Raw genomic sequence first — 14313 nt, 5'->3', positions numbered from 1 at the left:
AAAAATTTTATCGCCTTTCCAAACCGATAGATTGTTTTTTTTTACTATAGAAACTGAAATCTTTATTTTCAGAGACTATAAATATATAATTTTTTATAACTTAGTCTAAAGTTTTCTAATTGTTAAAATTTAATTTTTGCTTTACTTTTCTATTTAATTATTCAAATTATGTTGCATTCGATTTTAAGATTTGCGAATTTTTTTTATTGCACAATCGCAAGGTTTGGATTTATTTTTAAAGCGAATAAGAGATTTATTAAAGTCGCTGTTAGATGTAAAGCTTTTAAGTCTCTTATCAAACAGTTGACTGGAATAATATAGATATATATCGAAATTCGGAATGCAATTCGAAAAATTTATTTAAATATTAATCGATTTCGATGTGATCGTTACTGAAAAAACAGTAGTAAAGAGAAAGTTTCATACAAACGCGAATTGTGCGACTGTAACTTTTATAGTATACAATCTGTATAATATATAATATATAACATATAATAAATAATATAGTATATAATATATAATATACATGTAAAGAACTAGAATTCTCAAATAGAAGATTGTGTTAATGCTAGTCTTTAGTTAAATTTTCTTTTTATTCACATATTTATCTTTCAAGTGATATATATGTATATCTCTTATATGTACACTTTGTTGTACTGATTAAATTCTGTCAATTTATCATCCAAATGGAGGCTCATTATTATTATTTGTTTTATTAATATTATTATTTCCTTGTTTTTCATTTCAGAAATTCATTTTTCCTCATTTTTAATATTGTTGGTTTGATAGAATTTTTCCAATATTTTTACGATTTCAAAACCTCCTATCAAAAAAAAAAAGAAATTAAGTTACAAAAAAATGTACACAATTTCGATAAAATTTAAATTAAATAAATTTTATTCTTTTGATAAGAAAAAGTCAATATTAAATTGTATTTTTTCCAAATCTGTATTCTGACAATGTTTTTTTTTTGAATTTACAATTTTTTTTTTTTTAATAATTAAAAATACTTTTGTGACAATTGTCCAAATACTTCCCCATAATTGGAGCAATCGTCACTTTTTTTTAAATTTTTTACTAACAAAAAAAGTTGATTTTTGTGTAACAGTAAAAAAAATAAAAAATTATTAAATTATTAAATGATTGTGAAATCATCGCTTGTGGTTTTTTATTTCTTCAGATTTGTGTATTTTAGATTAACAAATTTATTTTTCAAGTATTTATTATTATTGCTTTTTCTTTGTTTAAATTTTTTTCACTGATAGTAAAATTTTAGTTCGGATTTATTTTTGTCAGGAAATAAAATGATAAATTTTTCAATGAGAAATAATTTAAAAAGAAAAGAAATTAATATAAAATTTACGTGTTTGGAAAAATATCTTTCTTCTTAATTTCTTTATAGTTTTTAAAGGAAAAACAGTTTTTTTCTGTCGATGTAATTAAATGAAATTAAGAGGCGAAATCATTGTGTCTAGTAAAATTAAAAATACTGAAAAAATAATTTTCTATTAAATTTTGTTTTTTTTCTCTATTGAAAAAATTTACTGAATTTCATGAACAGAGAAAAATAGCGAATATCAACAAAATTAAAAAAAAAATAAATTATTAATTAAATAATTATTATTATTATAATCGAAATATTTTCTCCTATAAAATTATCCATATGGTCAAAATTTAGTTGAAAAATTGGAAAAATTGAGTCCACAATCCAGTTGACATATATACATAGGTATATGTTTTTTTTCATAAAATCAATTTAAGATTTCATGTTATTAAAAGTTGATGGAAAATATTTTATAAGAAATTCAATTATATAAATTAAAGATAAATTTTCAATCTAATCCTGAAATAGAAACCTTCCCCTAATTTCCTTTCAGAATTAGATAATTACATTTGGCTTCGAATAACTAAAAGACTGGAAAAATCAATTTAATAATTTTTTTTAAATATCATTTTGAATTTTTTGTTTGAAAAAATATTTTTAATTTAAATTAAAAAATTTTCTATTAAATCGAAAATTTATTTTTAATTAAAAACTTTTTCCATTACTTACTTAGCAAAAATAGCTGAAGTTTTTTTATTAATTTTAATTTTTCCGAGACAAAAAATAATTATAATAATAATATCACTGTTATTGCTAATAATAATAATAATAATATTTTTATTATTTTTATTAGTAAACTCATAAGAATATTATTACTATTAATATGACAAGAATATTATTAATATTAATATAATAAATAATAATATTATTAATAATAATTATTGAAATATTATAATAACTTTTTTTTACTGACATTAGAGTCAAATAACAAAAATTTTTTTTAATAATAATTAATATCATAAAATGTAATTAAATTTTCCAGTCCTTAACTTAGATATTGTTTTCAGTTAAAAATACTATTTAATAAATTTTAGTATTGGCGAGAAAGAGAATGTATTACGAAATTTAATTATGATTTTAATTATTTATTAACCTACAGGACTGAATATGATTTGATATATCAAGGCGTTAATAAAGGTGCGGAATGAGAGTTCGTACAATATTTACCTAAACAGCGGAATAAAATTTTTAATTTAAAGAATTCTAATATTTGGAACTTTTATTCATAAATTTTTTTCGAATTGTTACATATTTAATAATTTGAATTTCCCAATATATTTCATACATAAAAAAATTATTCATAATATGTAGTAATATTAACATTAATAATAATTATAAAAATAATAATAATAATAATAATAATAATAATAATAATAATAATAATAATAATAATAATAATAATAATAATAGAAAAAATGGTAGTAATAATAATAAATATTATTACAATAATCAAAATAATAAATATTTCTATTATCACTGTTTATTTATTTATTGTTGTAAACGGTATGATAATTAAAATGATGTAAATTATCAATTCTATTATTAATTATAATTATTATAATGATAAATTACTAAATATTACTAAATAAATATATAAATAAAATTATAATTTATTAAAATTATTTTAAATAAATAATAATGTGCCATTAATTATTAAATGACTCAATAGTGAAATAAATTATAATTACTTTGTTGTGAATAATTTATGAATAAAATTTACAAATGTCATAACATTAGAAATATAAATGATAATTAAAAATATTAATGTATAATTATAAAAAATTAAAATTCAATAATAAATTAGAATAGTATACCTAGGACGATAAGAATAACTTTGATAATATTCTGCAGATAGTGTCAAGCCTCCTTTTCTTTTATTTTTTTTTTCGAAATATAATTATATCTCATATATTATGCACGCTAATGCCATATGTCTCGTATTTATTTTTAGAGTAATGCTTGACAGCGTGTAGGCACCGAATTGCAAAGACGTATATATATAATTATTACAGGACTAAGTGCACGTCATTATAATTATAATATCGCTCTTTATATAATTTTATTTCTTTTATAATTATTTAATTGGTATTTATTATAACGATTATAAATTAACAATATATAATCATACTCTCGTATTTACAATGATAGATTATTATAGAATAAAATATAAAAATTCCGACAATTGTAGATATATTGTTTTTTTTTCTTTAAATTATTATAAGTAATTATATTATTATGAAATTATATTATTATGTTAATTATAAATTTTACAACGACGCGTTTCTTTTATACATAATCGAAGATTAAAGCGAAAAGTAAAATCTAGAGTGGGAAGTGGGTAGTGAGTGAGAGTGAGACACTTGTCGACGTTTCTCTTTCACTCTCATTACTACTCCCACTCCTTGTATTTACTTCTGCGCAAAGCTGCGATTTATTTCTTGATTGGCAAAAATGTTACGGCGACGCGTGTATTATTAAAAGTATATAATTAATATTAATTTCCATAAAAATATGGAGTGAGAAAATAATGAAAATTCTTCTGATAATTGTTAATTATTTATTATACCGAAAATAATATAGTGTTTAGAGAAAAAAAATAATATAAAGTAAATTAATACACATTTTATTTGTAAATTATTAATTATCGTTTATCGACGATTCTACAATTATACTGAGAATTTGAATTTATTTCATTTATTTGTACTACTTTGGTTATATTTTCTTTTACAACTATAGTCTAGATCTACAGATTTTCATTGATTTCAGTTTCTAAATTGTCTCTATAAAAAATCAGAATTTAAATATATCTTCAGATTTGATATGATACTTTTAACATTTATTATTTTATTAGTTATTAAAATTTTTCATTTTACAAGAAAATATTACGAGAGGAACTTTTGTCTTTTTTCTTTAATAATTAAAAAATATTTCGTCTATATAAATATTTTATTTAAAAAAGTAAATAGAAATCAAAAAATAAATACTTTGAAATAAATTTAAAAAATATTAACTATTGAAAATTGCATTAAAATTATATTCCATGTGGTTAAGCAACGTTAATTATTGCTATAAATCAGATTGGTGGCCGTATTATTTCCTTAAATTGATTTTTACAGCGAATATTTTTTTTTGAAAAACTTTTTCTTTTCCCGAAAATTCAAAATCGAAGTTCTCGAAAATAAAAGTGAGCATTGCTTTTATATATTTTAATTCTTCACACTTTATTATCGTTTTTCTTTTGTTAATTTCTATTAATTACGTGCATTATTAGATATTATGAAACTAGTTTTCTCTGTCAATTTTAATTATTTATTAAATAATGAAACATTTAATTTTATTATCATTATTATTGATTGAAAATTGATTGAAATTTTAAATTCAAAAATTGAGTGAAAAAAAAATTACATCAATCGTAACATGTAAGTTACAAAAATTGATTAAAATTTCTTATAATTACTAATTAGACAAATAAATTGCTGAATCTTTAATTGTTAAGAACAATTTCACTAGAATTGTTTATAGAAGCAAAAAAATTATTGATTGAAATCTTTCAAATATTATTCAACTAACACTATTTTATATTTCTTTTAAAACTGTGAATAGTATAATTAGAATAAAATATTTACTAAATCAGACGAAATTAGAGGGGGTATTTTTAATTCCGATTTAGTAAATAAATTATTTAAATTTTTAAATATTTGGATATATTGTAAAGTAGTAAAGAATATTTTTCTGTATATACCTATGTGTATATTTATAAAAGCCATAATTAGCAATTATCAATTATTAATTAATTAATTATTATTAATTATCAATATAATCGTAATTATTCTAATATAATCACGATACACGCATACAAAATTCATTTTTGCCTGAGTTTTCATACAGAGAATATTGAAACCTATCCGAAATTGTTAATTCTTGAAATATTTTTATAGAAACAAAAAAGAAAATACGAAGCTAAATTTTTATTATTAAAATTACTTAAGAATCTAATAATAATAATTTTTCCTTTTCAAGGAAATACGAAAATTTTCGAAATATATTTTTTATCTACATTTTATACTCGCATAAATATATTTTTTAAACAATTTTGAAAATTTTTGTATTACTCTGATATTTGGTATTATTTTATGATTAGTAATTATTTATTATTATCGTATATTATTTTATACTATTTTAATTTATATTATGCTATTTTAAATTATTTTATTACATTCGATATTATAATCATATTACGAAATTTTATAATATATTATCATGTAAATATGTATATTATATGAATTATAGTTTTTTTCTTTTAAATATTTACGAACTTTTTTTAAGGATTTTCCTTTTTAATTATTAAGAAAAACAATAGAAATCAAAGAACCGTTTCTGATTATTTGTTGATTAATTTTTAAATTGGGCTCATTTATAATGATAAAAACAATTTTCAGAAACGTTTCCAGGATTTTATTGTAATTTTCTTTTTATGTTCTAATATTATAATATTAAATGTGGCAAGGATATTTTTTTCTCATCTTCTTAGAAGTTCGGTGAATATGTTCTATTAATTTTATTATTCACAATTGGGAATTAAATAAAAAATTTTCGTTATATTCGAAAATTTTTTTAATACATAAGCTTATTTGTTAATATTTAATATGTGCTAAGTTCAAAATATTCTTTAAATCATTCATTTTTTTTGGAAATTTGCTTTCTTCGATTTTGAAAATTTGAAAAAATAGTCACAATTTTTTTAATAAATTTCTAAGAATTTTACTAATTGTTAATTAAAAAAGAAAGGGGTGTCAAAAGAGAGGTTTTTTAGACTCAATATATATTTTCGATGATCTTGTTTTTTATTCAAGATAAGAAAATATTTTTGCTGTAAATTTCTTTTTAAGAAATGTCAACACTTTTTTTGTAATTACCAGAGAGAAAAAATTGTATAAACAGTAATTTTCTTTTTGCAATTATTTGTTATAAACTAATTAAACTATTTAAAAATTTATTTATTTTCAATTCTGAAAAATTTGCAATAACAAATTCGTTTAATATTTTCACGTAAAACGTAAAAATTTAATAAACGAATCGTGTCTCAAAAACAAAATTTCATTTGCTTTTCATGAAAATACTGATAAAATTCTTTAAAATTAAAATTAGAATAAAATAAAAATATTTTTTTTTACAATTATATTCTCATAGAAGAATGAAGATTGAAATATTAAAAAAAAATTTTTTAAGATATATTAACAAATGAAAAAGTTTTATCAATTATCTGAAGATATATAAAAAAAGTAGATTTTTTTATATATTAGTTTCTAAAAAGTTGCTTCATTAGGCTTATCACAAAGCTTAAGATCTAGACTTTATTATAGTAAGAGGTACAATCTAAATTTCAAGTTGAGTTTTCAGGATTTAAATGGGACAGAAGAAAAAATTGGTGTATAAATTACTTCCAAAATTTTCACTTTCATCTGGTCCCTTCGTGTGGCTCTTGAGATTTTTTTTTTATTTTTTTTTGTTTGCTTTTTAAATACACGTGTTCCCAGATTATGATTGATGGAATGCAATATTGATAAAATATTTTCAAATCATTCTCACATTTTTTTTCATTTTTCACTTCTGATAAAATTAATTTTTCCAAATATAATTTAAAAACCCAGTTACTTAAAAAAAAATCCATTATTCATTTTCAACAAAATTTGTAAATTAAAAAAAAAATTCATCTTTCACACGATAAAATTATTTTTTGTTAAATGTCAATGAAAGTAGAATTTAATCAAACTTTACAATTTCATATCCGCGGTGAAAATTTTTCGTACTTTAAATTAATTATTTTAATTGGTCACCAGAAAGAATCATCGTGTTCAGTACATTTTTGGTGAAAATTGAAAAAAAAAAAAAATTTTCAGAGAAATAAAGTGGTAGAAAAATCTAATACTAATAGAAACTAATTCTGAAATTCTAAATATATTCTAATTAGCAATAATTTTATTATTGACAGAAGAGACGAATAAATTTGCACGGGAGCTTAATAATGAGGCTCCAAAGTAAATTTTTCTACTCAATTACTTTCGCTAATGAGTTTCTTTTTTTTTTTTTTTTGAAAATTTTTGCTAAATTCTTTAAATTCGGGATTTATATATCAGATATAATACCCACAATTGTCAATTTTTGCTTTAAAAGAAATAAAAGAAACAAAAATCGTTATTTTTTTTTCTAATAGAGTGAGATTCTTTGAAAGCTTTTTATTTGAGATTAAATTCATTTAGGAGCGTTTCAATTCGAAGCTGTTGGGTTATGAATGGATTTTAATTGAGTTTAAATTACGCTTATAGGAGGAGTCAATGTGAGTTAAAGTGGGGGGGGGAGATGAGAGAGAGAAAGAGGTAACGCTTCTCTTTCTCCTTCTTATCCCCATCCCCTCCACCTATTTTTTGTTCTCAAGGTCAAACTTTCTCTTTTTATATAAATACGCACCTCAAACTCAATGTAAATTCATTTAAATTCTCATCTACATAAAATGCGATTTTTTTTTTGTTGTAATATATTTATATAATTAATTAAATGTATAGAAGACGGGCTCGCGAAATATTTGTTTTATGCCTTGGCCTCGAGAATCTTGATTGAGACGTCCTCCATTGCTGGATCAGCTGGTGTATTATTATTGGGTGGCGATTTATTGGATTTATTGGAAACTGCCGATGCGTTCCCACTGCTTCCACGGCTCCCACGACGTGATCCTGCACGAGACCCTGGCAACGAAGGCTTTGTTATTCGAGTATCTTGTACCACGTCTGTGAAAATAACGATTTTTCTACGATATAGAAGCGATGAGAAAGCACAGCTAGCAAAAAAAAAAAAAAAAAAAAAATTAATTCCCCAAATGGCATTATTTTATTGATATTTCTTTATTCATCAAAATATATTCCAAAGAAAATTTATTTTTGTTTTGATTTTCTAATCGAAAAAATAAATTTATTTTTTATGGAACATTAAAAAAAAATTGTAAAAAATGTTATCGTAAATTATAGTAAAAATCGTGACAGAAACGATTTACTTACAAAGTACAATAAATAATCAGTTTTCATCATTTTTCTTTTACTTTTTTTACTGCCATTTGAAAAATTTTGTTAAAATAAACAAACATAATAAATTAAATATAATAAATTATAAAGAAGCACGAAAGCAAAAAATTTTAATTTATTTTTCCGGAGGGGAAAATTTATATTTTTGAAAAATTAATTTCTTAGTATTCATTGTTTTTAATTTAGAGTATTATTTCATTTACTGGGAGCTCAGTGCGATACGACCGCTTCGAAAGAATCGGAGAGAATCCCTATAGACTTGTGCTGCGTGACTGCCTTATATAGTCGAGAGTTAGGAAAAGAGGGGGGGAGGCGTGGACGCATGAGAACGCGGCGAATAGAAAGTTAGCTAAGGGCTGTATAACAGTGTAGTGGCGCCCCTATCTTAGTTCAGACCGTAAAAAATCAATTTTTTTTACTTAAAGTTCAAGGCACAGTTCTTAAGTCACTTTTCCCTTAAACTGCATCTATTTAGCTTTCAAAATTTACTGGGATTTTTTAAATTGCTCAATTTTTTTTTGAAAAACTATAATTTCCCTTCATAGAAATGTCAATTTTGAGAACATAGAAAATTCAGAAACTTTAAATATGATAATTATGGTAAAAATTTTGCGAGGAAAATAAAAATGATCCTTTTTCTTTAATTAACTTTTTTTTCATTTTACATTAAATTTTACAAGTCTCTTGCACCGCGAGGGTTTAATTAAGAAGTAGGTAGCAAATTTCAAAGCAGATTGTAGGGTAATTGAGATGCCAAGAAGGTCACTAAATAGATTAAATTAGTATAATTTACATTTATAGAACTTGCTTAATTTTTCTCCTTTAACTTTCGTCTTTATTGCCATTCACCACTGTCAATTATTTAAACAATATAATTCTCAAGAGCTACCATAAATGAGCAGATTCTTACGGTCATTTAATTCTAACAGCTGTTTAACTCCGCTTGTAAAGTTATTATCGTCATAAAAAACTATTCATATTTTAATAATAATTGGATAGCAAATTTAAATTTATCCACAAAAAAATTTGTCAAATTGAATACCAAATAATCAGTAAAATAAATTAAATTTAAAAATTATTACGCGCCTTTTTGAATATTTAAAAACAAAAAATAAAATTAATAAATTAGGTCTTTTTTTTCTAAAATTGTTCCAAAAGAAGACAGTCGTCAGAAAGCAATTTTAATAAATACAGTCTTTTATTTTTAAATAATACAAAATAATAAAAATAAAGTCAAAAATTCATTTAGTCAAACATATTTAAATAAAAGTTCGCTTTAGAAAAGTTTGTTTAATTGAAAATTAGGTTGAAAATAATTCAATAGAATATAAACTGTGTCAAAAAGAAATTAGGACAAATGAAAGTTTTAATTAAAAAATGTTTACAATATCTAATAGTCGTTTTGTCAATGGAACAATTATTGAAATAGAACGTACTATATTTTATAGTATAAAAATACCCTAGTAGAAATTTGTCATAGTATCTTTAAGGGCACTGGACAGTTCCACTGGAAAATTTCGAGGCACTTTACAGTTAAACTGGCTAAAAACTATAAAGTGATGTCACGCTAATTTCTTCAAGTTATTGTCCAGTCAAATTTTACAGTTTCTGATCATCAGTCCTGTAGAAAAACTATACAAAATAATTCACTTGGAAATGTCAAAACTTTCTTTATATTGACGTTACGTATTAAACACGTACAAATTTGAAAATATAACGTTAAATTTTTTTGTCAACAAATTAAATAAATTAAAATTTTACGAAACTATATTTTTACTGTTGGTGTATCTATTGTTCCGTATAATAAATGATTTATAATAAATTATCTGTAAAATTATTTTTAAATAACTACATAATTAAAAAAAAATATAAAAATTACTGATTCTTGAACACATGTCATTTTTTTACATTAAACAACATTCACTTTTTCCTTTAATTAAGCACAACACTGAAATAAATATTATTATTTTATCACACTACAAACTTATAAGTAAACCCTAATATGAAGAATTAATTCAGTTCAAACGAAAAATATCTAGCGGTTTCGGGGAGCGAACTCGGGTCACACTGGGACGAAATACCTAAACGCACGCTTTACGCATCACGGCCGTTCTAGTCGATGGACGATTCCGGAAAAATAAGAACCATACTCTACCGGCAGGTAAAGCAGTTCCCTTTTTCATCTTTTCTAGCTCAACTGGCGAATTACTGGACAGCTACTGCATAACACTCTAAAGTTGAACTTATTGATTATTACTGTATAGAAGTTCTGTCTGTCCAGTTATTCTCATGGTACTGTCTAGGCGTTCCGTGAAATTATGTTTCAAAGTTTGTCGTGGCGTTAGCGCTACCGTCAGTCCAGCAACTGAACAGTGTTGTGTAGACATTTTCCATAAATACATCAGAGTATACACTGAAAGAAATAATTCGCGGGTGTAACTAGAATTATGTCTATTTTTTCCGTAAGGAATTAGTAATAAATTGTTACTGTCTACTGTCATTAATTATAGACAGTTCTGTTATTCAGATCGGAGAGCTATACATATGTCAACGTCAATTCATCAATGTAAAACATAACCTCACTTTATTGGACCAATTCTAACTTTTTGTATGTAACAGGTTTGTTAAATTAATATTTATACATATAATAAGAGTATATAATCTTGAAAAGAAATTGTCTTCTGAATTTAAAAAATTAGTTATTTTAATTAACTCAATTAATTGAAGCGAATTTTAAAAAAATTTTTTTTTTCTAAAGGAATTTTCATTAAAAATAAATTTTGATTGAAAAGAAATTTTTATTATTAAATCAAAATTTTAATATTAAATAATTTAAAAAATTTGTTATTTAGTTGTCAACAGTAAAATAAAAGAACAAAATTAAAATTATAAAAACTATAAACTGTAAAACCAAAAGATTTATTTTATAGAAAATATTTCGAAAATGTCAATACACAACTGTTTAGTTACTGAAACTGGCGGTAGCGCTAACGCCACGACAAACTTTGGAACATCATTTCTCGGAACGCCTCGACAGTGCCATGAAAATAACTGTACAGGACTTCTATGCAGTAATAATCAAGTTCAACTTTATATTTTCTTTAACAGTGTTATGCAGTAGCTGTCTAGTAATTCGCCAGTTAAGCTAGATTAAACTTCCATGACTAAAACTGTACAGTAACTTGAATAAATCTAGTCATGCCACGACAAATTTCTACTAGGGTAGTTTTGGATATTGAGAATATTTAAAACATATTTAGGGTAAACGCACCGGTGGACGGACAACGATTGTATGTTCGGACAATTGATTAGTTGAAATTGATACTAATCTTTATTTTCTGTGCTGCGATTTTTTTTTTTATTAAATAATGAAGAAAAATATCGTTTTTCTTAAATTTTCGTCCGACCACTGATACGCGTCCGGAAACCAGTGAACTTACCCTATTTTCTCCTGTTGCGTTATGCTTTTCCTAGTCAAAAATTTTTTTCAAATTAGACATTAAATACGAAGATTTAAAAGTTAAAAAATGATTTGATATACATATATTTGCTGGCAAGCATAATGCGATTGTAATTTTTTGCAAACTCATAAAGATTTCATGCGCCTTAATGGAAATAATGCTAAAAATACAGATGAATAATTTATTAAAAAAAAAGACTATAGATACATTAGTGAAAAATTATTAAAGTGTTGGAAATGAATTTGAAAAAGTTGATAGTTGGAAAATAAATAGAAAACAAAGGGAATGAGTTCTGAGCAGATATTCATTCATTAAATTTTATAATTAATGTTAGTGATGCAATTCGAGTGAGTATTGTCTCGAAAAAATTGAAAATCGCGATAAAAACAATGAAAACTGTTGAATGTTTTTGCGAAGAAGGTTATGATATCACCAGTAAAGCATTCACTTGCTGAAGGGTTTCGTCTAAAAATTAATTAAAAATTCTATGGGACTAATTACAATTGCAAATGATTCGGTGTGTGTTTAAAATTTTAAGTGAACTTGAAAACAATATTTTTTAGAAAAAATGAGTTTTCTATTTTGATTAAACACATCATCTAAATAATAAAAAACGATTTTCAAAACAGTGAAATGTGTGCTAGTAATGAAGAAAATTTTAGTAATGAAGAAAAGTTATGTTAATAAATTTATTATAAAAATTTAATAGAAAACATGCTATAGAAATAGTATGTACATGCAATTTAAATTAATGAGAATTTTAAAAATGAGACAAATCTAGTATTTTTCAAGAATATTAATTTAGAAACTGAGGATTAATTTATTTTCGAATATTTTCGGTAATCAAATCTAAAATACTGGATCTTGTTTTAATATTCTCATAAATTTGAAGCAGTCGAGTTGTTCTAGAGGTAGAAATCTTCTCTACTCATAAGTGCCGACACGAAGAATTAATTTTATTTTGAAAACATTTATTTAAATAAGTAGGGAAGTAATTATGAAGGATCATATACGATCATCATTGTTTAAACATCGAGGTTAAAATTTTTCGCAAACAGCAATAAAGTGACCCACTTAAGTGATTAAGTGACCTACTTAATTTGTTCTTGGCAACATTAACCGAAATCGCAAATTGGCTTAAAGTTATTTTCTTTCAAAATGTTTTGCAGTTCCACAGGTAATCGTGAAAAGGCGAGATAAGAGTAATTTGAAGAAAAGAAGAAGAATATTTATTGCCTGCTTATCGAAAATTGTGGGAAAAGTTTGTGTAGTCTTGTACCAACAGAGTTAGATGACGAGGCTATAATGGAAGACCGTCAATTGTGTTTTAATATGAGAAAGCAAATTTTTTGCAAATTATAGAAGAGGACCCCAGTGGGCATAAAAACGTCTTTGTTCCGGAAACGTTTCTAAAAGGTGTTTAATACTTTTCATGTCCGCTACATAACGGCTCCAGAACGTCCTATATTCTAAAAACGTTTTTAGATCATAAAACACTGAACACTGGATAATTTTCTGAAGAAATCAGAAAACTCGAAAGTGACGGTCTTAGAACTCATCAATCGGAGTATAAAGTTTGCATTTATAGTCATCGAGCAAGAATAAGCGGACAAACTGGAAAAGCTGAGACGCATAATAATAAATTTTATGTTGTGCTTCATCAGAAAGGGACATATGGTAATTAGGTATTATCTATGCCTCGATTAAAACTGCATAAGACTGCTATTAGACCTGTTGCACACTTTAAGTTAGACGAAGCTGATCATTATGAACGAAAACCACTTAGCCGGTTACAGTGCATGTGGAGTTTTCAGATCAACCCTTAAGGTTGCCAGGGTCAACAATAAATAAGTTAGAAAGATCCCTATGCACCTATTACATTATTAATAAGAAGATTCTAATATAACTCTTCTTTAGATCCCTTAACAATTTTTTAATAATTTAATAATTATAACGTCGACTTTTGACGCTGTTGGTCGGCACTTATGGCGCTACAGAAAGAGTACCTACATATTTGATAGAAGTCACTTTCTCTATTAACGAGGGCGGATAAACTCGCTTGCTTAATAAGTGAATGAATAAAAACCCGTACGGCTCACTCGCTGAGAGTGTTTCGCACCTTGCGAGGCGTTTGGCGAATGCGCGCGCAAGGATGCCATTGATGGTTGTCGTGATGGTCCTCTGACACTGGCGCGTGATCCGCGCCTTTCTTGTCCATGAAGAAGTTTGTTGTCCTTCAATAATGAGACGTTCATCAGACGAGCATTTGGTGTATTAAAGATGGTGCGATTTTCCCTCCATCGTGCTCTAAAAATAAAAAAAATTTTATATAAAAATTCTCATAGTTTACAAATATTAATAGTTTTTCAAACTGATAGTTTTTTGAATTCAG

General features: G+C 24.5%; 1 protein-coding gene across 8 annotated transcripts in view; it reads right to left on the bottom strand.

The window, feature by feature from the left end:
* Positions 1 to 6656: 6656 nt before the first annotated feature.
* The window catches only part of LOC122505785, a 48590-nt gene continuing 40933 nt past the window's right edge, over positions 6657 to 14313 (bottom strand). The window contains exons 7-9 of one of the 8 annotated variants that reach the window (XM_043617614.1): positions 14014 to 14228; positions 11901 to 11930; positions 8009 to 8127 (exon numbers count right to left, since the gene is read on the bottom strand). In XM_043617614.1, coding sequence (XP_043473549.1) covers positions 11920 to 11930; positions 14014 to 14228 — 226 coding nt within the window. In that variant the 3' untranslated portion in view covers positions 8009 to 8127; positions 11901 to 11919. Of the gene's footprint in view, positions 8170 to 11900; positions 11931 to 14013; positions 14229 to 14313 lie in introns of all 8 variants that reach the window. The other 7 variants (XM_043617616.1, XM_043617613.1, XM_043617615.1 and 4 more) reach the window with 7 other exon arrangements.

This window comes from Leptopilina heterotoma, unplaced genomic scaffold, assembly GCF_015476425.1.
Source record: "Leptopilina heterotoma isolate Lh14 unplaced genomic scaffold, ASM1547642v1 Lhet_369, whole genome shotgun sequence".
Lineage (NCBI taxonomy): Eukaryota > Metazoa > Arthropoda > Insecta > Hymenoptera > Figitidae > Leptopilina > Leptopilina heterotoma.
The sequence above is the reverse complement of the archived record's forward strand: the minus strand, read 5'-3'. Positions and strand labels throughout refer to the sequence as shown.